At 43.8% G+C, this 27,312-nt stretch overlaps 1 protein-coding gene across 5 annotated transcripts in view; it reads right to left on the bottom strand.

The window, feature by feature from the left end:
* sbf1 (SET binding factor 1) overlaps positions 1-27,312 on the bottom strand; it is a 65,985-nt gene that overhangs the window by 5,262 nt on the left and 33,411 nt on the right. For 2 of the 5 annotated variants that reach the window (XM_061030431.1, XM_061030434.1), the window contains 31 exons: positions 26,264-26,293; positions 24,516-24,621; positions 23,737-23,869; positions 23,149-23,257; positions 21,915-22,028; positions 16,471-16,548; positions 16,020-16,133; positions 15,774-15,902; positions 15,553-15,651; positions 15,130-15,337; positions 14,467-14,579; positions 14,161-14,310; positions 12,860-12,928; positions 12,596-12,745; positions 12,164-12,429; positions 10,982-11,154; positions 10,825-10,898; positions 8,538-8,730; positions 8,307-8,434; positions 7,493-7,668; positions 5,909-6,045; positions 5,586-5,793; positions 5,241-5,437; positions 5,006-5,143; positions 4,783-4,878; positions 3,600-3,674; positions 3,003-3,175; positions 2,274-2,450; positions 2,051-2,152; positions 1,779-1,964; positions 188-314 (listed from right to left, as the gene is read on the bottom strand). In XM_061030431.1, coding sequence (XP_060886414.1) covers positions 188-314; positions 1,779-1,964; positions 2,051-2,152; positions 2,274-2,450; positions 3,003-3,175; positions 3,600-3,674; positions 4,783-4,878; positions 5,006-5,143; positions 5,241-5,437; positions 5,586-5,793; positions 5,909-6,045; positions 7,493-7,668; positions 8,307-8,434; positions 8,538-8,730; positions 10,825-10,898; positions 10,982-11,154; positions 12,164-12,429; positions 12,596-12,745; positions 12,860-12,928; positions 14,161-14,310; positions 14,467-14,579; positions 15,130-15,337; positions 15,553-15,651; positions 15,774-15,902; positions 16,020-16,133; positions 16,471-16,548; positions 21,915-22,028; positions 23,149-23,257; positions 23,737-23,869; positions 24,516-24,621; positions 26,264-26,293 — 4,228 coding nt within the window. The remainder of the gene's footprint in view (positions 1-187; positions 315-1,778; positions 1,965-2,050; positions 2,153-2,273; positions 2,451-3,002; positions 3,176-3,599; positions 3,675-4,782; positions 4,879-5,005; positions 5,144-5,240; positions 5,438-5,585; positions 5,794-5,908; positions 6,046-7,492; positions 7,669-8,306; positions 8,435-8,537; positions 8,731-10,824; positions 10,899-10,981; positions 11,155-12,163; positions 12,430-12,595; positions 12,746-12,859; positions 12,929-14,160; positions 14,311-14,466; positions 14,580-15,129; positions 15,338-15,552; positions 15,652-15,773; positions 15,903-16,019; positions 16,134-16,470; positions 16,549-21,914; positions 22,029-23,148; positions 23,258-23,736; positions 23,870-24,515; positions 24,622-26,263; positions 26,294-27,312) is intronic. The other 3 variants (XM_061030432.1, XM_061030435.1, XM_061030433.1) reach the window with 2 other exon arrangements.

Raw genomic sequence — 27,312 nt, 5'->3', positions numbered from 1 at the left:
AACTGATTTTAGAAGTCTTGTATTATCTGTCTCCTGTTTTTCTTTTTGATTTAATGTCTGTTTTCTAATTCTTTCTGTAATTACTCGATGTCATTGTGAATGAGATTTGCTGACAATGATCTTTGGAGTATAAATAAATGTTGAATGAATGAATGAAAGACAGAGACTCAAAGTTAAAAGTTGTTACCCAGCTCTATGCGCTCGTAGTCCGAGTCGAGCAGGAAGGTGCGGAAGCGGTTGGACACGTAGTGGTAGGCCAGGAACTTCAGGTAGTACTGACTGAACTCGAACTCCATGGGGAACTGAAGGTGGATCTGAGTGAGGGGAAGAGGAACACAAGTCAGGGGGACGGATGAACATGTCCACATGGTTCAGCGTATACAACAGAGACATCGACATGTTGGGCTGCAGATTTAATCAACACAGACGCTGAGCACAAGTCTCTCATTGCAAGTCTCAAGTCTCAAGCCTTTGAAGGCTTATGCTGTTTTAACATCAAGTACCGGGCCTCTACAACACATTTGGGGTTTGAGCGCTGCCTGAGCCGACATTCTTTCAGTAGCTGCTCCAGAGGATGTGTTTGTCTTCATGTCGTCTGTGAAGTGTGTGTGTGTGTGTGTGTGTGTGTGTGTGTGTGTGTGTGTGTGTGTGTGTGTGTGGGGGGGGCTCATGATGGAAGGAAATGAGATTCAGCTCGTTATGATAATGTGCCACAAATACAATATATCAGGAATGGACACAAGTCCCAAACATCAAGTCTGAGGTGAGTCTGAAGTCTCTGAGGGTCGAGTCCAAGTCAAGTCTGAAGTCACATCTGTGTGTTGATTTCAGTCTTAAACTTGAGTCCTCATCTCTCCCTTGTAGATGCGTAGATGTTATAGATGTCATAGATTCATATCAGACAAGTGTTGAACATGTCCTGACTTTCAGTATAAATGTTTTATATATATATATATATATATATATATACATAAAATTTATATATATATTTATATAAAGGTTTTCAAAATGTGAAATGGCAACATTTCAGTCCAGAAACTACAATTTAGAAAACGTGCAAGAGATTGGCTGCAAGTTTTTAAATTAAAAACATGAAATTACTGAATGTTTGGTGCATAGGACTTCTTTTTTTTTTAAACTGGAATCAAAACAGGCATTAATATTGTTTGACTTTCTACTAGACCCAGATCAAAGTTTGATGTCCTGACCACCTTATATCATGTGTGTAATGTATGTATTTTTCCTTCAGCGACACCTGGTTCCTCTTCCTAATCTTTAAAAGGAACTGTGAGACCACTGAAGCTACATGAAACTGACTTCCTGCATGTGACAACTCAGGACAAAACACACGTCAGTGATCGGAAAAACAGGAAATACAGACACACACATCATGTAAACACACACACAGTATCTTAAACATATATATAGAAGGCTTCTATATGTAAGTCAGAGTCACACACACACACACACACACACACACACACACACACACACACACACACACACACACACACACACACACACACACACACACACACACACACACACACACACACACACACACACACACACACACACACACACACACACACACACACACACACACACACACGTTTCTATATGTAAGTCACAGGAAAGAGGACAGGAGGATGCTGACGTGCAGTTAAGACGTTTATCATTACACATCACTTGTCGTCTCGCTTGTTGTGCTTAAACTGAAGATAAGTGTAGATTTAGGTTTTTTTTTCTGCATTTGTGTCACAGCGCTGCACGCCCACCTGATGCACGCAGTCGAGGAACTGCAGGAAGACCGGAGTGAAGCCGCTGCTCTGACTGCTGAGCGTCTGCGCCCCGCGGTGACTGAATCTGTGTCCGAACGACAGCCACTCCTTCTCCACCAGCAGCCTGAAGCCGTCGAAGGTTCGGTAATAGGGATCAGACAGCAGCTGCACCAGAGACACCACCTGCACACAGAGCACAGCACGCTCAGTTTGCACGCCACAACGGGTTCTTAAGAGACAAAGTTGAAGAGTTTTGGAGTTTAACTTACCTGTGTGGTGACGTCCCAGCCGTCCTCCAGGCTGACCATGACTGATGAACCTGTATCCAGAAGCTCCACCACCAGGACTGACACCTGCAGCACTCTGTGCAGCTGAACACACACACACACACACACACACACACACACACACACACACACAGAAACACACAGTCAGTAAAAACAACACTCATCTGTTCATAAATAAGCTACAGAAAGAAAAGGGAGCACCAACCAGAGCCATCCACTCAGACTCCTCCAGGCAGCGCAGGAAGGTCATGTTGGGGTCGCTGGTGGAGGAGCTCGGCACGCAGGCCTTCATCAGCTTCTTGAAGCTGTTCTTCACCTGCCGCACGTCACACACCTCGATGGGAACCACCTCCCACTGCTGGAACGAGTCCTGCTTCCCTCCCTGAGAAACAACAACGTAATGTCAGAGCAGAGTTATGACTTTCAAACAACATTTTCTTCCCCGTTTTCTAAACTTTCTATTCAAGCCCCTCGATTAAAGGGTGATCCAGGGGGACCAGACTGCAGAACACCGGAGCTGCTGGTCAACATCTGCTGAGACTGTATGTCTTTGGAGTTAAATTTTGTTGCTTGTGATCAAAAGTTATGCAAAACATATATTTGCATAATGGAAAAAGAAAATGAAGTTGACCAGAAAGTTGTTAAATGACAGTTTAATCATCAACAGTTTGAAAAGAGCTTTTTATCTTTTGTTTCTGGTTAAAAAAAAAAAAGGATCTTATTATTGAAAATAAATAAAGATCTGGTCCTGTGAGTGGAAAAAACATCCTACTTTGATTTGGTTTTGTCCCCTAAGATTACTTTGCAGGTAAAATAAATCTACTGGAGCGATTCTACTTTTGCACCTTTCAGTAGTTTAGACTCTAGAATATGTAAGAAAAGAGCCCGGGGGCTAAGAGGTCCCATCTTCGGCCTTCCTTCTCGCCCTGGTTACCTTGAGCTGGGCCTTGTCTCCGATGATGTACAGGTAGGCCTTCTGCTGGCGCAGAAACAGCGCCTCGCTCGGCCCACCATTGGACTGCGGAGACTCTTTCCCTGCCAGACGCGTCCCCACGTCGGGGTTGTAGGCACTTAGACGCCCGCTGCCTCGGATGCTGCCCCATTTACCTGTCATGAAAAACACAGGGACAAAGTCGAGTCTTCAAAAGAGACTTTAGAGGTGAACCATCAAACCTCATGAGGAAATCAAAGTCATCAGAGGATCAACGGTCAGGTGTTTAACATCCACAGCTACAGCCATGCTGGTAAACGAGGCAGAAATGACTGAAGACCAGCTAGCCCAGTTTTTTCTACATCATGAAGAAACTGTGACTGACAGAGAGAAGAATCAAACAGAGAACATCAAACAGGACGTCAGACAGCTGCAGCATGCACACACAGCAGCTCCCCGATCAACACAAGCAACAAACCATTAGTCTGAGAGACAGCACACTATCAGGAACCACGGCAAACACACTGACGCTACAGGGAAAAGAGATCTGATTGGTTAAGACAGGAGTGAAGGGACGGGAGGGGGCGTGGCCTACTGTACCTCTAGGAGGGTTCCTGGCCTTGCCAGACACTTTGGGTTGAGAGAGGGAGATGACCTTGGCCCTTTGACCAAGAGCTGAGGTCAAACGACAGAAAGGGCGAGTTAAACAAACAGCGCCACACAGTGGAGGAGGATGGTTTCAAACAAACTCCTGGTCCAGTCCCAGATTCAGTTTTATCTTGAAAGGAGGATTCTTTAAACCAGAGCTCATATTTTAAATATTTAGAGGTCAAGATTACTGAAAGGTTTAACAACATTTGGAAATGTTTATTGGTGGATAAGTTGACTCGATTAATGACCACCTGTAATCTGATATTACTGAAGTGGTATTGGATGTAGTTGGAGTACAGGAGTTCATTAAACTGAAATGTGTTCCCTCATCTAAGTTCATTTATTTTATTATGAACACCTGCTGTTTTTATGTGGGTTGTGCAATAGCGTCATGGTGTTCCTCTATGTTTTTATATTCTCTGACCTTTCTTCTCTCTCATGCTGTGTTTTTGCAGATCGTGTGCAGTATATGTTGTGTTGTGTTAAGTTGGTATGAGCCTTTCTGTTTACATGAGAATGTGTGTTTCTATTGTTGTTATTTATGGATTCCAGTGGAAGCAGCTGAATGTTTGGCAGTACTGAGAGTCCAAGACAAATTTCCTCAAGAGACAATAAAGTGTATCGCATCGTATCGTTTTTATTCACCTCTCTGCACTGTGAGCATCTTTGTGTTGACCTCTCATGTCTGAACCTAAGAGACTATTGTTTCTATTTTTTTAGCCCAGTCGTAATGGTGTGTGTGTTTCTCCTCCAGTACAGACGCACCCCGGAGGCACTTTTCTGATGCCCTGAGGAGGCGCAGGAACATTGCAAAATTAAAAAAAAAAACCTTTATTGAATATTATTTGACACTTGAAAAATGTGAGCCTGTCCGTGTCAATAACAACATTTTAAATGGAAGCACTCTGACAGTGCATATTTGGCTGAAAGATTACAGCCTGTTTTACGGCTGTAGGAATGCCAAAGCTTTAAGAACCTTTTTGTTTTTAAGACCCACAAATATGTTCAAATAGGGCGCAGGTTTAAAAATACTGAGATTTTCACATTTTGTTATGAAACCAGGGCTGGAATGGACCAACTACAGCTAACATAAACTACAGGAGCAACATGAGCACACACAGGCGAGTCTCACCTCCTCTGCTGAAGGTCCCAGGAACGTCTTCCTTTGTTCCCATCACCTGCTTCATTAGAGCGCCGATCTTAGGCTGCCTCAGTTTATCTGACGAGTCTGAGGACAGAATAAAAAAAACAACACACCATCAGCTCTGTGATCAGTGAGGCTCCTCTGACACTAACATGTCCCATCAGTGTGTGTATGCGTGTGTGTGTGTGTGTGTGTGTGTGTGTTCGCTCACCTGAGGTGCTCATGTGTGTGGAGGTGAAGCCGCTGAGCGTGTTCCTGCCGCTGCTCTCGCTGTAAGACGGCATGGAGCTGATGATGGCCTGTAGGTATTTCTCCTGCTCCAGACTGGTGGAGTCGGCCTGCGAGGGAACTGCAGGAAGAAAAAAAACAAAAAACGTCTCAATTAATGTTTATTTTTATGCTATATTAAAGGGGCTTGACATTAGATGCCTAAAGTTTTTTTCTACCTGAAGAAGGAGCATTCGGGGACTTGAAGAAGCCCACCACCCCCTTGGCGTGGAGTCCTGCAGACCGCAGCAGGACGGCCTTCGTTCTTGAATTCCTCCAACAAACCACTGGGAAGCGGTTCTGTCTGTAGCAGCGGCAGATTCTCTGGATGGTCGTGTCCGGGATGCTCTGAGGCACAATCAGCAGGCCGGGGTAGCTGCACACACACACACACACACACACACACACGGGTTATATTGAGCACTACTGTCCACATGTGACTCACACTTCTTATTTATCTGAGTGTGTGTGTGTGTGTGTGTGTGTGTGTGTGTGTGTGTGTGTGTGTGTGTGTGGTCTCTCACCTCCTGCACACGGTGTACATGCGGTTGACGGTTGAAATCCTGAAAGGCTCGTTCTTAGAGCGCGTCAAGCTGTTACTGAGCGTGCCCAGACCGAGCCGCTGGTAGTCACGGCAACAGGCCCGCTCCACGACGTTGCTCATGGTCTGTCTGTCGGACGAGCGGATGGTGGAGGAGAGGGTGAGGGAGCTCTGGTCCACTTCCTCTGAAACTGTGGATGGGAAACACAAGAAAACTGACTTCAATAAAGAAACTCTCTTTATGGTTGTGTTCACAGCGACACAGAACATAACACATCCACACAGACATCACACTCCTGTGATTACCTGAGATTTCATCCTCGTCCATCTCTGACTGGAAGCTGCTCCTGTTCTCCCAGGTGGGCGGAGAGTACTTCTTTCTTGTCACATATTGACGCCCGATCGTCCTCTTGGCAGTCTTCACCAGGTTCTTAGAAAGTGTCCTGAAAGAAGACGAGCGTGTAGAAAGAGAGAAGCATATGTTTATTTTTGAAATTACAGTCACAGCTTCACTTCTTGTGCAGTGAGATTTAAAACCAGCGGTCTGAATCCAGCTGACAATGAGCTGACTTGAGTTTGTGCATAATCGGCAGACATTAATTCACTGGTGTGTTGCTGGTTTAGCGCGCCACACAGTCAGAGTGTGTATTAAAATGACACGCGCACACACACACACGCACGCACGCACGCACGCACGCACGCACGCACGCACGCACGCACGCACGCACGCACGCACGCACACACACTGAAGGGATGGAAACAACAGGGTCGATAAAACGGCAGCCACATTTTCCACTGCTGAATAATTCAAAGCCTTCTCTCATGCTGTGTTCATTCTCCAGAAAAGAAAGAGGAGGGGGCTGTGTGTGTGTGTGTGTGTGTGTGTGTGTGTGTGTGTGTGTGTGTGTGTGTGTGTGTGTGTGTGTGCGTGCGTGTGCGTGTGCGTGTACATGTGTGTGGTCTGAGGCTGGAAATCGGAAGGAAACATTTAATAAAGAGGGGACAGATTCACATTGTGGTTAGATGAAGACATTAACCAATAAAATGATTACAAAGACAAACATTGAAGGCAACATGAACTCGCAGCAAACTTTCCTGCAACTGAGTATTTGCAGCATGGCTGATATGCAACAGCTCAGGGAATAAAACGCTGCTTTCTTTTCTGCAGACCTGAGAGCTTTCATGTTCTTGACACTTAATGCACCGCGTCGTGACCGAGGGGACTCCTACACGCATGCACACACATCCCATCACATGCAAAGCCTAAGAAGAAATGCAGCTCCACATCCTGCAGGAAAACCTCCCAGTCGTTTCACACTTAGCTCGGGTTCATACAGCCAAATACAAGGAGAGCCAGGTTTTGATCACAAGCTGACATGTACTCAGGCAGCTGGTGTAAGATCCATAAAGAACAGAGCTGTAGACTCCTTTGTGATCTTTTATTTTTCCTTTTGACATCAAGTGTTGGTTAACAACAAGCAGCAGTCCAGCGCCAGAATCTAACATTTTGTTAATACTTAGGTGTTAAGAGTGTTGGTGCTTTCACACAACTCCAGAAGTTTTCAGGGTAAGCTGCATGTGTGAACGCAAAAAAAAAATGTTCATCTCAGACTTTATCTGGAGTTTCTCCTGCCACCCTCCGGGTATTTTTTTTCAAATCAGAGAAAGTCCGAGTGAGCTGATGTGAGAACAGAGCAGAATATAATCAGGAGAATTCACCTCGAGCGAGAGGGGGAGAGGAGGGGGGGAAACTCTGAATCAAGTCGACTTTTGTCCCGTGCAAACTCATCGAAAACCTCAATGAAAGCTTTAAGAAAACTACAGCTCAACATGTTCACCGTTTCCTTCCTAAAGTCTGATTAGAAGTCAGAAAGAAACCTTCATACTCACTTGAGCGACTGGTTCTTGTCCTTGGTCTTGTGCTCCACCACCAGCTTCCCGCACTGACCCATGGTGAAGGCGAAGGTGCCCTGGACGTGCTGAGGATAGCGCAGCTTGTGCATGTGCTTCCTGAAAACCTCGGCCAGGTCTGACGCCACCTCCTCGTCGAACGCAATCTTTATCAGCTGTGGATGGACGGAGGAACAGACATGATGTGGTCAGACTGTTGAGATAATTTGTGTTTATATACACGTGTTGGTAAATTGGCCTTTAAGATAAAAAGAGAAGCTGTTTCTGTCTGAGTTAATAACATCATCACAGCTCCTTCTGTCCCAGCAGTGATGTCCTGGTAGGTCAGGCTTATCCCGGCTCTGCACCAGGATTTTCCAGATAAACAACAACTACATGTCTAATGCCCAATGTGTCGGAGCACGTAGGCTTCAGTAAGATTCACCACAGTGGTATAAAGCCAGATTTTATTCTGTGATTTTATTGCAATAAACGGGTTGAAATGATGCAAAAATAACTGAATCATGACACATATTGAAAAAGTAAAAAGTTGATGATTTGTTGATTCTTTCTGCTCTTCTGACTTTAACATGTTTACTGAATGAAGCTTGGTTCAAACATTTCTGAAACAACAAGAGAAAAGAAGAATCTCTTTGTGATAGAGCATCATGTACATTTCTTTAAAGAGTCAAAAAGCTGTTGGCATCTTTTTGTTGAGTTTGTTTGTGATTCCTTGGTGAGAAAATGAGCCTCCCCTTTTTGTGTCTTACTTTAAGGAGGTCTGAAATATTTGTGCTACATGTTGAGAATCTACCTGGAAGGTGCAGGATCGAAGCTGTAGCCCCTCCTGGACAAACTGGTCCATGGGTAAAGTGACTGAGATCCTCTTCTCCTTCGTCAGAGAGGCGATGGGGAATGAGCGAGTCACCACCTGCTCGCCCACTGCAGGAGAGAGAAACACAAGACAAAGAGCAGGGTTTAGAGAACCCAACAGCGATCACAGAAAAAAAACCATCTGAAAATGTGTTTTTAATCAATCGCTCACCCAGTGGGTCGGTGGGCGTGCCCCTGAAGATGAGCCTGTAGGTGGTGAGGAAGATGGCGCCCTCGGCAGGGAGCAGAGGCGGACCTCCCATCAGCCCCGTCGCCTCCTCTCGGCCATCAGGTATGAGGTGGACCCGCATGGCGTCCATCACCAGCTCCTCGCCGGGGAGGAGAGTGGGCCTCAGCAGCTTGGGCTGAACAGAGACAAGAAAAGGTGAAAGAGAAGATGAAGATTAATGATGCATGAGAATGAAGGTTGAGGAGGTTGAAGAGGAAATGAAGAATTCTCGATGTGGCACTAATGGAAAATATCAGTTCGCTCCATGAAAGGATGGGAGAATTCCAGATTTTCACTTTTTCTTTTAGTTTCATGCAAAAACTTAAAAAAAACCTAAATAAATGGTAAAACAGCATTTTGAGCAATTTAGGCTGGAAGTGGAAAACAAGTTGTAAAATAATTTCTTTGACTCTGCCGGTTTGTAAAAACACAAAAATATTCACACCTCTGCTTTAATGTTTGGCAGGTCGGAGCTCCAATATTTCAGGTGGATCAAAGTGTCGGCCTTTAAGCTCAAATGGATAACGATGCTGCTCAATGATGGACTGAAATAATATTCATAGTGTGGCAAAAAATCCTTGTCTATGTATTTCTAACATAGCAACGAGCTGGACTCATTAAATGAAGTGATATAATACTGCTAACTTTAATATGCAATAAAAAATGAGTTCATCTGCAGCGTGTGAAACATGTCCTGATATTTGGTTTTGTGAAACCGTATCTATTCTAAAAATGTATTTAATTGTGGGCCTATGTCCACTGGTATGCTGAACAAGAGGTAGTGTAGGATGATGTGCCATAGGGGCCGTGCAATTTGTCAATATATCACTCTGCAGGATGTACATGTGGATTAGTTACTCGTTTTGTATGATCTCTATTTATGAACTTGTTATTCTCTTGTAACTGAAGGCGGAGTCAGTGGACAACATACAAGTATATGGTATAGCTCATCTTGGCTTTTTGTGCCTCCATTGGAGAGACAGGACAGTGGATGGAGTTGGAAATCAGGGAGAGAGAGAAAGTGGGGAATGACATGCGGGAACGGAGCCACAGGTCAGATTCGTACCCGGGCCGCCCGCCCGCCGCGAGGACCAAAATCTCTGCACATGGGGCAGGCAAACTAACCACACTGTCATCCAGCGCATCAAACATCTTATCTTAATGTCTCATGAGTCTAATGTAAATCCCTTCTCTCATGAACATTGAAGAAAAAGTCAATGTTGTTGAATATCACAAGGACTTAAAGAAGTATCTTTTGTCGATTACCTGAATGCATGTTGTAGTTTGTTCTTTATACAGTAAAGGTTTTTTTTTTTTTTTTTAATCTTAGAATAAAAATATGCAATACATCTTCCCACTTGCAGAATTACAATGGATTAAACTTAAGCCCCGGTTTCAGGATGCAAACTGTTATACCTGCTGGTACACTCCAGACCAAACCACTGCACTCAGAACCTCATGCTGTCAAACCGTGCTCAGGAGGATTAACTAAAACAACAGAGACCTAACTGATGTGTTACAGTTGTAAAACACACTTTGGTGCGTCTGAGGATCTAGATATTGTTTTCAGGCCTCTGCTCAACTACATGTTGTATGACGCTGAATTTGACCTCTGGCCTCTTACATCACGTCCTGTTCCTCAGCGAGGCCTGGAGAACTTCCTAAAGGAACTCCACCTCGGATAGGAAATGAAATACAACTCTCTGCGAACCGGTTTCATAATCTGTTGCATAACTCCTAGTGCCACACGCGTCCTGATCCCAGTTGCAGTCACACGGGGAGGAAAAGGGCTGAGTTTCCTCTTTAGGCATTTCACAACTCTGAAACTGAACCTCCGGGACTTTAGGATGCATGCTACAAACAAAAATGCTGACAGGACGGGCGATTACAATTTTCTTAGGAAGGAGAGGACGTTATTGAAGTTCCACTCAGGTCTTTATCTAAGTGACAAAACATGTCACATCATGCTCAGCGTCGCCGCCATCCCTCTCCAGTTCACTGCACGCAAATGTCACACTGAATGCACTCAGAAGGGGGAGCAGTCACCCAGCATGCACTGCTGGGGGGGGTGCGGTGAGTCACACACTTCTGTCTCTGGAGGACAGACGTACCTGCCACTGTGACACTGTGAGCCTGAGCTGTAGGGATTGGTGAGTTGGGGAGTGGGCGGGGCTGGTTGGCGTTCAGCGTGGCCTCTGTCCAGTGGGATGTAAAATTTGGATTTGTTTACCTTTTGGATCGGAGGCAGTCTCTTGCTCTCCCTGTGGACTGCGTCTAACGTCTCGATGTGCATCTGAACGATATCTGAAAACGATGGAGGACAGGAGTTGGCAGATTTGTCGATGAGGTTTGGTGTAATATTCTCTGTGGGTCTGTTGTGCACATACCTGGTATCATGGTGTGGAGGGCCTTCAGGTGCTCGTTGGTCACTCCGCTCTCATTGCACACTTTGTCTACGAAGCGGTTAATGAAGCGGACCACAGAGTTGGCGACGTCCGAGCTCTCTGCATCTTCAAAGCCGCTCTCTGTGTCGTAGCTCTCCGCCATGCTGCCGGCAATACTGCAACACACAGAATGTTAAACATTCATGATCTTTGATTACATACAAACAGCTTTACAAAACAACTCTAGCACAGCACTAAGCAGCCAACATGTTTGATTGAATCTGGGTTAGGTATGCAACAAACACGTCAGCCTCCTACAATCCCTACCCTAACCCGGGTGCCCAACGACCCCCAACAAAGCAACCTCCATTGAAAAAAACAACTTTTTTACCTTGCAGAAGACAGGAGTTGCCTCCATTGCTTAGCTTGTTTGTGATATTGTTTGACTTTTGTGTTTTCGATGCTTAAAGTCTTTCTATGTGATTTTTCACACTTAAATGTAATATAAATCAAGTATATCCTCTGAAAATAACTCTGTGAGTCATGACTGTCTACAATGGGTTTAACACCCGAGTCCCACTGTCTGTGATGCTTTCAGAGTTTTCAGAGTCCTATCTTCACTTTGTTTACATCGCCAGGACGGAAAGTTGTTTAATTGAGGGACTAGAGAAAAGAAGAATAACATACTGTACTCACTGTTTAACTGTGTTTCTAGATCACGCTCATTTCAGGTAAATTTACATGCAGTGTGAAGACACGAGCATAATAAAGATCGCTAGCATTAGCATGCTAACACAACAATGCAGCGCGAGTTTCTGTGTCTGATATACACCGTATTGGTCCTACCCCGCTGTAAACACTACATACTTGTGCATCAATCTACAAGCTCTCCACTACTCGGCTACAAACGCTAGTTGGCAGTGCGATTTCTATGCTTGTTATATCTCCAGTTTTCAGTTCTGCCACTTTCTCTGCTTGTTTGTATAGAGGAAACCATGGCGACTGAAACTGAGTGTATTATCTTGGCTTTGGAGCTGATAATTTTTCAGCGGCAGTTGATGATTCTGGCTCTTTCTTCTGCAGAATTTTTGAAAATGGCGGCTACTTTTTTCTCAATCTTAAAGACTTTTGTTTTGACATCTAAACATCTGTAAAATCCTCTGACAGCCCACAGCTGCATGTTACCTGTTTGTGACGTAGCTGTTGCTGACGCTCTCCACGTCCCCGAGGCCGGCGGTCCTCAGCAGCCGGTTCTTGCTGGTGTCGAGCGGCAGCAGCAGGTAGCTCATCCTGTTGGCGTAGTGGATGGCCTGGCTGAACACGGTGCTCTCCTCCTTCTGCACGCGCTCCGCTTGCATCTCTTTGCTGAGCGTCGGCCACAGGCGGTTCTGCTCTGACGCCAGGTCCAGGGCGCTGATTTCCCTCCCGCCGGCTGACCCGTCCTGCTGCTCCTGTGGACCAATCAGAGGAGGTTCACTCACTGATTAATGATCTCAGGTTAAAAGTGACACTCTGCTCAGCAGGCCGGGTGGTTGATTTATTAGTGGACTCGCTGTGGAGGCAGATTTCTTCTAAAACTTCTTACACAAAGTCAGACTAATCTTTCTGGTGACTTACAGAGCTGTTGTCCTCCGTCTCCAGGTACAGCGCTCTGATGTGGTTCTGCACGTCGCTGTAGAACATGGCCTCCCAGAACTGCATGGTGGTCCACACCATGTGCTCCTGGACGCAGCTGTAGGCGAACTGAGTGATGCCTGCGCCCAGTTTCTGTCACACAAACACAGTAAAGACACTTTAGATGTAGGAGTGTAAAAAACAACTTGATCTCAGCTCTGGACAGTACATATGGAATGACTGCAGAGACGCTGCTGATGAACTCACTCTGCAGAAGGCTGTGACCAGAGGAAGGAGGTTGGCTGCGATACCGTGTTCATCCATATGGGAGCAATCCTGAACAGAAACAAATAAACAGTTTTATAACAGCAAACAGAAACCTGAACATATTCTCTGCAGCTTTTTTTTCCAAGTGTTTAACTTGGTTTGAATTCTCTGTCCTCGATGCCACACTACTCTGGGAACCATACAAATCCAGAGCTGATTTTTATTTGTTTAAAGGTTATGTTTATGGGCCTTTATTGGATAGGACAGCTGAAGAGAGACATGAAATGTGGGGAGTCCAGAGAGGGGGATAACATGCAGCAAAGAGCAAACCTACGACTGCTGCAACCAGGACAATAGCCTGTGTACATGGGGCTTGCAACTTAACTGCTCAATATTTGATTTGTTAGGGGCATGTGTCCACTTGGTGTTTTTGTTTGAGTGCCGGATTTAAAAAAAAAAATTGTTCCCCGATGAGTAGAGCGTTAGCGTTAGCATTAGCATGCGGCGGTCCAGAGAAAAAGGCCCAGCATCCCTTCTCCGAGTGATTTGCCCTTTTTTTGTGCTGCTGTTCTGAGCACTTCTAGTTGAAAATATTTTTAGGAGGGGGCTCTTGATGTCACCGGCACTCTTTACAAGTTCTTCTGTATTTTTGACTACTATGGATCGTGTCTTGTAACCACATCGTCCTTGCTCCATTTCTAATCCGAGCCGATAGCGAGGCCATCACGCTCATAGTGAATTAAAAAAACAACAACTATAAAACATACAGTTATAAGCAACAGAGTTAGCACATTTATGCCCCCTCACCCCCCAAAAAATATCAAGTGGAGAAAGGCCCTAAGTCAGTTAGTAATGTTAGGAAAGTGTTTTATAAAATGAAACCATAAAAGTGTATTTTATTTAAAGACAAACCTTTAAAAAGTAAAACCAGAGAAAAACAGATCTCTGCAGTGGTCTGTAAACATAACAAAAGGTTTCTGGCTTCACCGTTATCGTGCAAAAAATCTCAAATGAAAACACAGAACCTTGAAAACAAATATAAAGTCAAGGTGCTGTCAAACAAATCTAAGAGTCTGTCTTTTTTCTTTATCCTTGATTTGAGTGATATTTTAGTCTCTCAGTTCAGATCTATATTGTCCCTGGAAGTGAAATTTGATTTGCAGCAGTGGACACAAAAACACAACAGATAAACAGACGTAGGACAGTGCAACACAACCTGATTAAATACAACCAAGAAATATAAAACATGTCACTGTTCGTTTAGAAGTTTCATTTAGATCGTTTAAATCTGTAGGCTCTACCTGTAGGGTGCAGTTCATCATTCGGACGATGTAATCAAACTGCTGATCATCCAGCACGGCTCGGTTCTGCAGGACGTGCTGGTTCAGCTCCTGAGTCAAACAGATCCGAGCTGCACGGCCCTTCAGCGCTCGCAGGACAGCGGGCATTAACTGAAGGGAGGAGAGAAAAACAACAACAACAACAGTTTCAAAACATGTGAACTTCACAAACATCTGACTCTTCAGTGATTAAATTCAGTAATCTCTCTCCCCCCCCCTCTCTGTTTCCCTCTCTCTCTCTATTCCCCCCCTCTCTCTCTCTCTTACCTTCTTAGCCTCCAGCATCTTGTTCTCAAAGATGTACGTGATACAGTTCCTGACCACCTCCAGCCTGCGAGCGCTATTGGCCATCACGATGCCGTTCCTGTCCACGGTGTCGCCTGTGGAGATGAGGGAGAGACGATCAGACTCATTCATCACCGCAGCACGGACACTCGACCTCATTAGTCACACGCTGAGAGACGAGCTGCCTGAGCTTTAAGTTCACTCAGGAGGTTTTAGGAGGAAGAGGAGACTTCCAGAAGTTCTTCTGACTCTCTAAAGTACATGATTACATGTGTGAGTTAAGTCTTCTTCTTTTACCTTTCTTGGAATTCAAAAACTACATTTGCATTTTTTTCTGTGCAACCTAAACATATCTAAACTTTAGGCTTTTTTGGTTTTATATTTTCTATATTTTGAAAGGGATTTTTCAAATAACATTCTCTAAAGACACGAAGAAGAATGAATGACTGGATGAATATTTGAGATATTTTAGTTGTGTTTTCATTTAAACTAATTTGACAGAATCCAATGTAAACAAAATCCTCCTGCAGACAGATGTTGTAAATTCTGTTTCAAAAGGTTTAAGAGTTGCTGCACACAAAGTCCAAACCTTTTTCAAGATATTTTGAGATTCAAAATACCCAATCATAAAAAACATCAGCTCACCCAGCGGGGGCCCGGACGGCACCATGCCCTTCAGCTCCACCTTGACCACAGGTGGCGCTGTTTTGAGTTTGGCGGCAGCGTGGTCGATGAAGAGCTGCACCACCACGTCGTCCAGCGCGGGAAACTGCGTCTGATTCTGTGTCGTAGTCTGACTTTTTTCTGACGGCCGCTGGACTTTGTGCATCGCCACAGCGGGGTACGGGTTCTCCTGCATGGGAGGAAACGCAACATGAGGGAATTAAACGGGAGAGACAACGGGAAAAGCTGTTATGATGAGTCAAATAAGGAGACAACTTTATAAAAACAAGAGCTACAGCTGAGCGGTACATGTGTCTCATACGATCACTTAGGAGGAGAGAAAGAGGAAAGAAAAGAATATTCTACAGGACCAAAGGGATGGCAGATATTTCTTCACATATTTACGTTTTTGAAGAGCTGCTCAGCGAGCTCCTTGACATGGTTCATGACTTTGTGTGGACACGTCTCCTCCTGTCGTATCCGCTCCACCTGATTGGCTATCAGCTGTGGACACGGGGACGAAATGAGATATTACCCTCAGATTTCAGCACCACATCCGAAATATGTTAAATTATCCGACAGTTTTACAATGTCAGCTGATCTTCAAACATGTTAGACAGACTCACATCGTCAAACAGGTCGGTGGCTCTATACGGAGGCCCTCTCTCGGACACGAAGCCCGCAAACGCCATGCCGTCCAATACTTTCATGAGGAAGTCGTCCTCCGACAGCGCCCTCTGACCCAGGAAGGCCGCCTGCAGAAACACATCAAAGTAAAACAGGCCTCTCTTTGAAAACTTCTGCAGTCACTGCTTCTCTTAGAAACACACAGAGCAGATGTTATCATATGCAGAGTTTTCAGGTTTTCAGACCTTATGGAAGCGGATCACTGGTTCTGGGTGGATGCGGATGATGTGTAGACACCAGCGATAGCCCTGGAAGAGCCGAGCAAACAGCCACAGGAAAACTCCCCGGATTTCTTTATCCTGAAACACACACACAGCAGACCAATGAGAGCCAGAAGCCTCCATTATCAAACCTTAAGAAAAACAATCATGTTAGTGATATTCTAGTACCAGCAGGCAAGGAGGATCTGAACTCAATACAGAGTCTAGAATACTCATATGCTCATAATAATTAACAATCAGTGTCTATCCTTTGACATCCAACATGAAGAAACAAGATAATAAAAGACAGATCTACATTTAGACAGCGAGAATAAAACATGCTATGAGAATTTAACATAATCAAATGCCAATAACATTTTTAAGGAAGGATTTGAAGACGTCCTTTAAATCACAAAACTTCCCGATGTTTTCTCACCTGGATCTTTAGTGCAGAGGATTGTGTGGAGGGAGGGGGAAAGGCTTGATCAGCGATTTCCAGCTCTGGATCCAAAATCTGCAACAGACATGAAGTGCACATGAATCACTCTGTAACAAACCTGAAAGCTCCCCTTGTTCCTGCTGTGACCTGAGGGAGGAAGTCTAGAGACCTAACATAACCTCCCATAGAAAGGAGGAAAGAACCGATCAAAACGTGAGGAATTTGACTCATCGTAAGGTTTTTAAGTGGTAATCAACAAGACGTGCTTTTATTTAAAGGAGCAATATGCAACTCTGACACCCAGTGTTTAAAAGTGGTACTGCAGTCCACAATCAAAACATTTAAGAGATTTGTCTCCGCCCACTCCGAGAGTCGAGGAGCACGCAGGTTCCATGCAGAAGATAAACAAATGCCCGAGCCGGCTAGTGCTCAAAGCAGTCCAGTTGATTTTATAATTTAAAGTACAATGGTGAGTGAGGAATCCACCGATTGTGATTAACCTCAGCGCACCATGATACACACTCTCCAGAGTATGAGGACTCAATCAAGGACAGGTAAGAGGGTGGACTCCACTAGTTTCTACTGTTAAGACAACATGTGTTACAGCCTGAGAACGGAGACAGGAGCTGCAGCATGTTATCCACAGTGTAATCACTGAACACTACCCGTGGAAACAGGCTTCAGTCTCAGGCCGGGACATGAAATGTAATTTGTCTCAGCGTAAGAAGAGAAGAGCAGCTAAGCCCTGCTGCTCGGTTGCTTCCCAACAATCGGCAGAATCATCGTTCATGCAGACCTTCAACCAACCAGCACTTAACATCAATTTAACAAATGAAAGACCCTCAGTTATCCCCCCCATGTTTTTAGTAAAGGAGGTCATCCCCCTCCTCTGTGATTGGACCAGACCGCAGAACAAACATTGGTCTGTTTGGAGCTGCAGTCTGGTGTCTTCTGCTTGAGGATGCAGGTCTGTAACCCAGTGAACTTCAGTTTGACTTGTTTCAAAGTCTCAGTGTGTGAGTGCAGAGGGAGGACCAAAACACACACGAGTCTCGGTTAGAAGCCATGAAGCACACAGAGCAAGCAGTGAACACATTTGGCCTCACTCAGAGGTTTCACAACAAAATTACTTCTATTTGTTTAACAAATCAACTTCTTTTGAGCCTTGTCATCTTTGGTATGTATCCGATGTCCTGCTCACTGGGTCGAGGTTCAGTGTTTTGCTTGATGACACTTTGACATAAAAAAGGTTATGCTCACATTTTTAGCCTCCTGATCAATTTTATATTTCACTAGAGAGACTATCGTATGAATCACCCTCAGTGTCTCCAAAGGTCATAGATAAAGTCCTGGTGTTGGAGTTTAAGTTCCTTAGCATGTCAATAAGGAAAACTTGAATCATGCAGTGTCATATTGAGATTTATTGTTTTTTTTAAATTTGTTTTTATTTGAAGCTTTCTCAGCTGGTTTCAGTTGTAAATGTGTAAAAGCTGCAGGATAACATTTGGAGAGAGATGGAGACCGCGTCTTGAAAGGTGGAAAGCAAAGACGAAGAAAGAAAGACCTGACATTTTTTCCTTAAAGCCACAGCATCAAACCACTGTGGATAGAAAGAGGGATCTGCATGGACCTCAGTGCCAAAAATAAAACATGTATTATTTTTTTTAGAGGAAAAGCAAAACAGAGCTGGTAGGGTCGACTAACTGGCTTTAAAGGCAGGGTTGGTAATTTCCTCCAGATCCACTTTTTAAGATTTTGGTTGAAATTGTCTTTAGGTCCTGACAGAAATTAATAATTCATGTGCTCTGTCATCATCTCAAATCTGTCATCTGTATCAGTTGTAAGCCTGTAAAAACTTCCACCAATGTCTGCCACGAGGTACCAATCTGATGAACCAATCATCCTGCTCGTTCTCTACCCGTTGAATGCACGAGCCCACACTCAAAGCGATGAGCTGAGGTACGCTTCTGGACCAACGACGGTCGTGCATGTAAGGGAGGGGGCGTGGCTTTTGAGGGTGCACAGAGGGGAGGGGGTGGGTGTAGATGAAGAACTGAAGGAATGCTACTTTCAAAATCATGTTAGTTTTCAAAAAATTACCAACCCTGCCTTTAAGATGCCATAGATAAGAAGTTACTGAGCTCCAGCAACACTGGTAGTATGAAGAGCAACTTTCTGGACTTTATTAGACTGACGTGTTTCGGCTGACCCTGATAAAGTTAATAAAGTTGATACTTAATACTACTAAGTATTGCTGCAGCTTTTTGACCGCCTTTCACTCTTCATGCACCTTGGTGGTTGGTTAAGTTGAAAACCCGACTGCTTCTAAAGATAAAACGCACTACCTTACAAAAGACTGTTTGGTCACCTTTGTTCCTCAGGACACACTCACACTAGGTAATCCGTACTGTGCCAAAGCTCGCTCCACCCACAAAGTCCAGTTTGTTTGACTAGTGTGAGTGCTCCTTTCCATGCCTATGCACAGAAAACACTTCCATGGCCCTGGCACGCTTGGAAGAGGTGTGTTTCGGCACGATACAGTTGCTCATGCACGAGCACTGAACTTGGACATGACGTATAATCGATCCCCGCCCCCACTGTTGAGAAATCTCAGAGTGTTACGGCTGTATCTCAAAATAAGTCAGTAAAGTAGCGGTCATGTTCTCTGTGTTGTTCTCCGGTGTGCGGACGCAGACTTGACCGCACGTCCCTGTCTTGTAAACTGAGCACGCTTCATGATCACTTTAAGCCATGCGTGTGTTGTATTACGATGTTATGTTCAAGAGGTAACCGTGCTCAGGCCTGGTTAGTCCTGGAGCAGTGTGAGTGCAGGCCAGCGGGGGGAACGGGAAGGGGGGGCAATCATGCTTCACCACGGTACGGGAGAACTTAGTGCCCTAACGTTGTTTGGGCCTTTTCTCCTTTTTTTAAAGGCTGGCGATATCAAATCTGGAATGTGTTTAGCTGTTAGACTCTGAACATTGAAGCAAACGGAGAGACATATTGTACATATATGTCAGCTCATATAGTTAAAGTCCGATAAGTCCTGCGGTGTAAAAGCACTTTGAGTAGTCGGAAGACTAGAAAGTCCATTTACATTTTAGAGTCAGAAATTGGGGATAGAGACAGAGTGGGGAATAACATGTAGGAAAAGAGCCACAGGTCAGGTCGGATTTGAACCCGGGCTGCCCACTCGGATGACATGGGGCACGCACACTCACCACTACACTTCCGACAAAAGCGCTACACAAGCTCAACTCCATTCACAGAGTTTACTGTGACTCTTGTTTGGCGTCATCATAGAAACAAGAGACTGCGTCTTCAGCAGTTCTTAAATTACAAATATTTGAAATATGTCGAGAGTCTGTGGGAAGATGTTTGAGTCCCAAAAATGAAGGCAGCGTTTCACAGCATCCAAACACACTGTTGGCATTCATCCTGAGACAGAGATAAGAATGCCAACTCCTGCTTCTCCAAAACAAACACATCCTTCTCTTCCCCTCTGTGTCTGAGCCTCGTCTGTCGGTCTATGACCAGGAACTGTTTCATAACATCATCAGAAAATTACATCATCATTGTCTGCAAATACAACCAAAGCAATCAAACTTCACGAACCAGGAAGCACTGACTTGTTATTTTGACATGCTCTAACAGTAACTCAACACTTTTAAGATAGCTGGAAGAAATCAGTTTCCTCTTTAGAAGAACTGAAATAATGTTCAAACTTCAAATGCTGAGGTAGAGGCTGCTGAGTAAAGAGAGTCCATCAGAAGTAACTAATCCCATTCATACGTCGCTGATGAAGCAGCAGGAGCAACTTGGGGTTAAGTGTCTTACCCAAAGACACATCGGACATGTTGCTGCAGGAGCTGGGGATCAAACCCTCGACCTTCCTATTGAGAGACGACCAACTCTACAAACTGAGCCAAAGCCGCCCTGGACGGAAACCCTATCAACTGTCCTATCTCTAAAATAAATGCACAAGATGCCCAAAAAACAAACCTTAAAAAAGTAAAGTATTAAGTATTAAGTAAAAATAGATATGTTAGAAATTAAGCCAAAAATCACTTTAAATATCTCAAGTAAAATAACTTATTCAGCTGGGGAATAACCCTTGAGGGGCATCTTATCATATTTTCCATTATGGATTGAAAATGCAGATAAATTAGAGTGTAAGGAGCATTTTACTAATTAAGAAAGTAGAGATGGGTTTAACTGTTAAAGTTATGTTTGAGTTATTCAGTTACCGTATGAACTTAATGAACAGCAATCTCTGATACATGAACGAAGGAAGGAATGAGTAAGGGCATCCCATCATGTAAACATCTGCACATACCAAAGTATTAACCTCCCGACAGTCTTTGTTTGTACAGACAGCTGTACTCTTTGTGCTTTCAATGTCTTTGCAAATCTCTTTAAAAATGTGTCGAGTTGCATGGAGATAAAACACATTACCAGGACACGGACTACAGGACACTGCTGAAAAATAAATAATCTTGTTGTTCCTGTCCTGCCGTCTGCATGCTTCTCCTTTGTCATCATACATCTCAACAATCTGTAAGGTGTCAGCATGCTGATACCAGCACTTTGTTGTAATACAGCTTCAAAGAAACAAGCATGGTTAAGACCCTTGGTTTCCTTGTCATCATAAAAGTCAAAATATAATCTCCAGTTACATAATACTCTAACAGGACTGAGAGTTAAGGCTTCTTATGATCGCTGTAACTTCTTTACATAACCAGCATCATCAAAAAAGTTACAGTCAGATTCCCTGAGATGATGAATAACCAAGATTCAAACATGCTGATGTCTTTAACATGTCAAATCAAATACTGTATGACAAAGTTCCTGATAAGTCTGGAAAGACAATCACTTGTTGTTCCTTTTAGTCCTCCTGATGTCTCACATGTGACTGCAACCAGTATATTAACCATAAACTGAGGGGCGTTTCCTGCAACACTATATGTGACTTACAGATCACATCTTCAATAAAAAAAGTAAACACAGTGTCATCCCACGTTTGTTATGATGTGTCTACATCGTAAACATCAGCTCTGACACAAAGGGGCTGTAAAGATGTTCCAATATTCTGCAGGAATCAACGAGACATAAGGAAACAGGAAACGCTATTTGTTTAAGGGCTGAGTGGGCTGGCACCGGAATATGCAGACGCGTTTCAATATCTCGATTTGAGCTTGAAGAAATATATGAACACAAATCCAGAGCAATAAAGAGAGACTACATCTTAAACAAAAACTTTATAAACACATTATATGTTTAGAAAAGCAGGAAAAGAATCCTTGAAGAGATTCCTGGCAACTCAACTCCGGGGAATTTATTACCGGGTAGGAACCACCCACGAGATGTTAATAAGACTTCCCAGTACTTAGTGTGTGTGTGTGTATTAAGGGCGTGTTCAGTGTGTGGGCTGCAGCTCTTACCATGGAGAGCAGAGTCTGGGTCTGCTGGAGGAGCGGCTCAGGCAGCAGAGAGATGTGCACACACTCTGGGATCGTCACTGTGCCGCCGTCCAGGTCTGCGATGATCACGTCCAACTGAAGACACACACACACACACACACACACACACACACACCCACACCCACCCACACCCACACACACCCACACACACACACACACACACACACACACACACACACACACACACACACACACACACACACACACACACACACCCACACACACACACACACACACACACACACACACACACGCGCGCGCTTAAACACACTTTTCATGTCTGCGTTTGAGGCTGTTGATAAAAAGTCCAGAGGTAGGATGATGATGTCATCTCCATCAACAGATTCTCATTTCACCAAAAGGTACACACATCCACATCTCACTGCAGAGAGAGGGAGAAGTTGCCCAAACGACGACCTCTGACCTCTGACCCCTGATGTCTGCTTGTACTACAGTACTTAAAGTATCTGACGGTCACATGAGACGTTCAGGGCTCCACGATGGTCAGATATCACCAACAGTAGCTCCATTACACTCTCACCAGGCTTTAATAAGACGGCAGCAAATGAGTATCTTTGATCTCTTACTTCTCCACAGTAATTATTTGTCATGTACGTCGGAGTAATTTACGTTGGCAGGGTTTTGTAAAGGGTATCGTATCAGAATGTCCAGACACAGGCGGGTAGCAAATAAGCAGCTGGCAGTTTATCAAAGAACACATGAACCGTCACTTAATGGGTCAGTGAGATTTTATATGAAACTCAGATCAATGTCACAGATTCTGAGAAGTTTCTCAGGAAATAACAGTGATAGATCTACGGGGATTAAAAAAACAAAAAACGTTTGGCCTCTTCTGTCTGATTTAGAAAGCTGTTCTGTTCCCCTTTAGGATCCAGTCCTTTAAGCTCGACAACAAAAGCTTGCAGAACTTACATTTCCCTTTTGTTAATTATCCGGCGTTTCTTTCTTCCACCTGATAAAATTGCGCAGCAGGTGAGACAGCCGATCTATCTCCAACTCACAGGGTGGTCTCATGCTTTTTTAAGAGTCATTTCTAAGCCCCCTTTTGAGGAGTGATCGTGTCTCTATCTGATCGTCTCTCGCATCAGAACCTCTGCACTATCACCGCTCTTTGTTTTACACAAACACACAACAGTGTTGTTACATTAGTCGTGTTACAGTAACAACAACTCACCAGTTCTTGCGTCTCTGATCGAAAGAACGAATTAACACCGATGATGAAGGGGGTGGGGGTGCTCAGGACCTCGAGGAGTTTTCCCGGCAGGATGGGAACGTACGTGAAGCTGAAAGGGACAAAAAGCGGACAAAGATTTAGCACAACGATGACTATCCTCCTTTACTCTGTTTTACCCATTTTTAGATTTAAAAAACACCCAAAGAAAGATTTAAAGGCTTTATATGTGATTTTTCACACTTAAATGTAATAGAAATCAAGTTTTCTGAGTCCTATCTTCAGTTTGTTTACATCGCCAGGATGGCCGGCTGACTCCTCCCCTCATGTATAAAAGTTGTTTAATTGAGGGACTAGAGAAAAGAAGAATAACATACTGTACTCACTGCTTAACTGTGTTTCTAGATCACGCTCATTTCAGGTAAATTTACATGCAGAGTGAAGATACGAGCATAATAAAGATCGCTAGCATTAGCATGCTAACACAACAATGCAGCACGAGTTGTTTTGGTTTCATGCTGGTGCTCAAGGGCGACATCTGCTGGATCAAAAAATCGTATATAAAGCCTTTGAGGCCGAGAGAAAGCCCACCTGTATTTGAGGGGGAACATGATGGACAGCAGACCCCGACATGCGTCTGTGAGTCTCTGGTAGCTGCTGGACAGGAACAGGATCTTGTGTTCGGTCAGGGCGGCACAGAACAGACACAACACGTTGATGATACCTGATTGGGAAAAGGGCAGAAACAAGACATCACAGAGAGTCCAGGACAGTCACATCATGTCTTATGGTAGAGATGTAAGGAAGTTGTCAAGGATTCATTTATTTCATTGTTTAGATGCATAAAAACTCAGAATTTGATTTTCTACTTCTACATATTTTGGGTTCAAAATGTCTTTAAGAATAAATCTCAAACATGAATGTGCACCAGAGGAGGGTAAAACTTAAAGACGCATGCTGTCTCGCTTCATGCTGGCATATTTATTTGATCATACAACGTTTCGCTCTAACTGACCGAGAATGATCAATTCTTCTCCCTGCTCATTTACAAACATGGCTGTGATCAAATTGTGAATTTTCTGTGAAGGGTTGTGTGTATTGCCATGTGCAGAATAGAGGTGTATGACAAAATAAGTAAACATTGATTTATCAAAATTAAAATATATATATATTTAATCATTTAACTATTATTAAAGAAGACATGAAAGGGTTAAGACGTGTAAGTGGTGTTGTATTTTTCTTCATGTTAAATTTTTTTTTAAAAGTAAAAATTACAATTATAGAATAGAAATCTCTCTTAAAATAAAGAAACACAGGTGGGAGATTTCACACATTTAGATGTAGAGTCGTATTGTTATGATTTCTCGTACCGAGCTGTCTGAAGAGCTGGGCCACACTGGTGCCACTGACAGGTAGCGAATCATCGATGGGGGTCTGGATGACTTGCCGGTCGCCAGCGCCTAACGTTATCGTCCTCTATAAGATTAAAAAGAGAAAAGGAGAGAAAAGACGGATTTTAGAGGAGGTGAGACAAAGGGAGAACACATGCTCGTTTCTAGAATAATCAGGGTCTGAGAGCGTGCGATAATCTCGGTCGTGCGTGATCGTCAGTGGCAGAGTGATGGAGAGAGACATCCCAGAAGCTTAGCAGGTACATGACAAAAATCAAACACAAGCCATTCCAGCTGATCAGAACGAACGGAGCTTAGCGGGACTCCATGCCAACGACCTTAAAGAAAACAAAGACCAGCAATAACATATCAAAGAGAGAGAAACCCAGCGGACACGGCAGGTGTGGGAGATTTTTCCATTGCGGCCCGACGTGTGCACAAAAAGAGATTTATCTGCACAGATGAATCATTCAGGACAGTGAAGCATAACCTCAGCTTCACCTTTAAAGACATTACATTATTTACTACTTCACTATAATAACTATTAACTACAGTATGTTGTGTAACTACGTCCACAATCACAGACTGGTTTTGTAAAACTGTTGGTCTGCAGAAAGAAGACAAAGCTGATAAATATGGATTTATGTCTGGTTTGGGTAACACGCTTAACCCAGAGGGGAGATGGGAACGATTCAGACGGCAGGACACATAAATGATCAGATGGCGAGCGGCGCTCAAACAGCACAGCGAAGCATCAGAGAAACATCCTGTTGAAGAGGGTTGTTTGTACAATTAGCATTCAGTTGTGTTTTTTTTTTTTTTTAATCAGCACACAAATGACTTTATCTGAGACCTTTCCACTCAGGCAACAAATGATCTTAAATAAGTCCGAATCACTGGTTGTCTAAATAATCCACCGCACACTGGAAATGACTTTAGTGTGACTTTATGGTGAGCGAGCATCTCGTTACTTTCAGTGTGCAGAGGACTACTTTTACTTCAAATGAATAGATGTCACATATCAGGTAATGCTATTCACATTCCCATCAGCTGATAAAAAACATTTTTATAATCACAATTTTGTGCTGTTATGAAAGATTAAAAAAAAAAAAACTCAAAAAGACATAAAAGCAGTTGTTTAACATCTGGACTATTTTTAGAAACACTTGAGGTCTTTTTAATCTCGCCCTTTAATACTTGTTTTTTTCCACTTGAAAGGGTTTCACATTGTCAGAGTCAGGGATGCTGTGTGCATCAGGCAGCAGCAGCAAAGTGAAGCATTGTTTTCATGCTCTCTACAGCAGCAGCAGCAGCAGCAGCCAGCGTCAGTGACCATAAGAGAGATGTTAGCAACTCAACACTGTGATCCAACATCTGATGCATCTTCGTCTCTGGGTGTTCACAGACTGTCGGCTACGCTATTACCTCGCTTGAGTGATTAACTAACTCAAAGTGGGTGACAATTAAAGCAAGAATGTGCAAAATGTAGCTTCTTTAGCTTTTGGTTTTGTGACTGCATGGAGGAAAACGAAAAGGCTTGTGTTGGATTTGTACTACATATGCAACAAATGATCAGATGCTGGTCACGTATTGAGTCTGTTTTGAAGCATTTTGATTGGTTCCCAGGTCACATAGCTGTGCATGTTTTAGCTGAAGGAAATCAGTGGAGAAAAGGAAGCTTCTGATTGGTTGTTGTGCGAGGGGAGAATGAAGTCAGGCTGTCGTACCAAACTCTCCTCTCTCTCCTCCTGGCCCGGCTACACAACCACCCAACAGAGACACACACAAAAACACACACACATACACATACATACACCCCGCAGGATAAGATAGAGGTTAGAAACAACAGGAGGGAAGGACGGGCACAAAATGCCCACACCTGACAACAAAATGACAGTGATATTTCAGCACGCTGGGGAAGGTAGGGTTCCCAAATGATAACTTGATGAACTGTAAGACGAAGGCTGTGGATTAAACAAAGGATGAGCAGACACAAATGTGCAAAACAAAGTACGAGCATCATTTAGCAGAACAATAACAGAAACAGATGATTGATGATGTCACTAACAGCAGAGAGTGCAGCCAAGGCACAAACAACTGGACATGTATCTGTCATATATCATGACAATAATCACAGAATCAAAAGAGAATCTGCCGTCTGTGGATGTCATGAAAATGTGAAGGGTGACAGGTCAAATCTTTACATCACCACCCAGAAGGACAGACAGGTTTTTTGTTATTTAAATAAATAAATAAATTGTAGCTGTTTGGCATTGGCAGAGAAGATTTGGCACGTTTTTCATGGGCGCAACCCACATACTCAGCTCTGCTGCTTATCCCACAAATGCATGTTCCTTACAAATGTGGCACCATTTAAAATGAAAGTAAACAGGCTCTCCAACGGTATTAAATGTATTGCCAAGAAGCATTGTTACAACAAAGAAATAATCTACCAAACACACATTTCCTATCATTTTGTTCAATGTTTATATACCATCAAGAGCTAGGAATACCACCCACCAGACTCCGCACCTATAAAGGCAAGGTCTTTAGTTTCACAGCACACTCCCTCACAAAGACCCTCCCCCTCAGACATCAGCAATGCTTCATCTTTGGACTCATTCTCGAGACTTCTCAAACACAATCTGTTCTCCGCAGCCTACAACCTCTCGTAACTCTGCTTCTCCATCCATCTCCCATCCTTTCGCTACCTGTCTCAGTTTCATTTTGTTTTTTTGTCTGGTCTCTCCACCATGTAGAGCATCCTTGGGTCCCT

The sequence above is a fragment of the Labrus mixtus genome, chromosome 22, assembly GCF_963584025.1.
Source record: "Labrus mixtus chromosome 22, fLabMix1.1, whole genome shotgun sequence".
NCBI classification, from domain to species: domain Eukaryota; kingdom Metazoa; phylum Chordata; class Actinopteri; order Labriformes; family Labridae; genus Labrus; species Labrus mixtus.
This window is presented reverse-complemented; position numbering and strand designations above follow the sequence as displayed.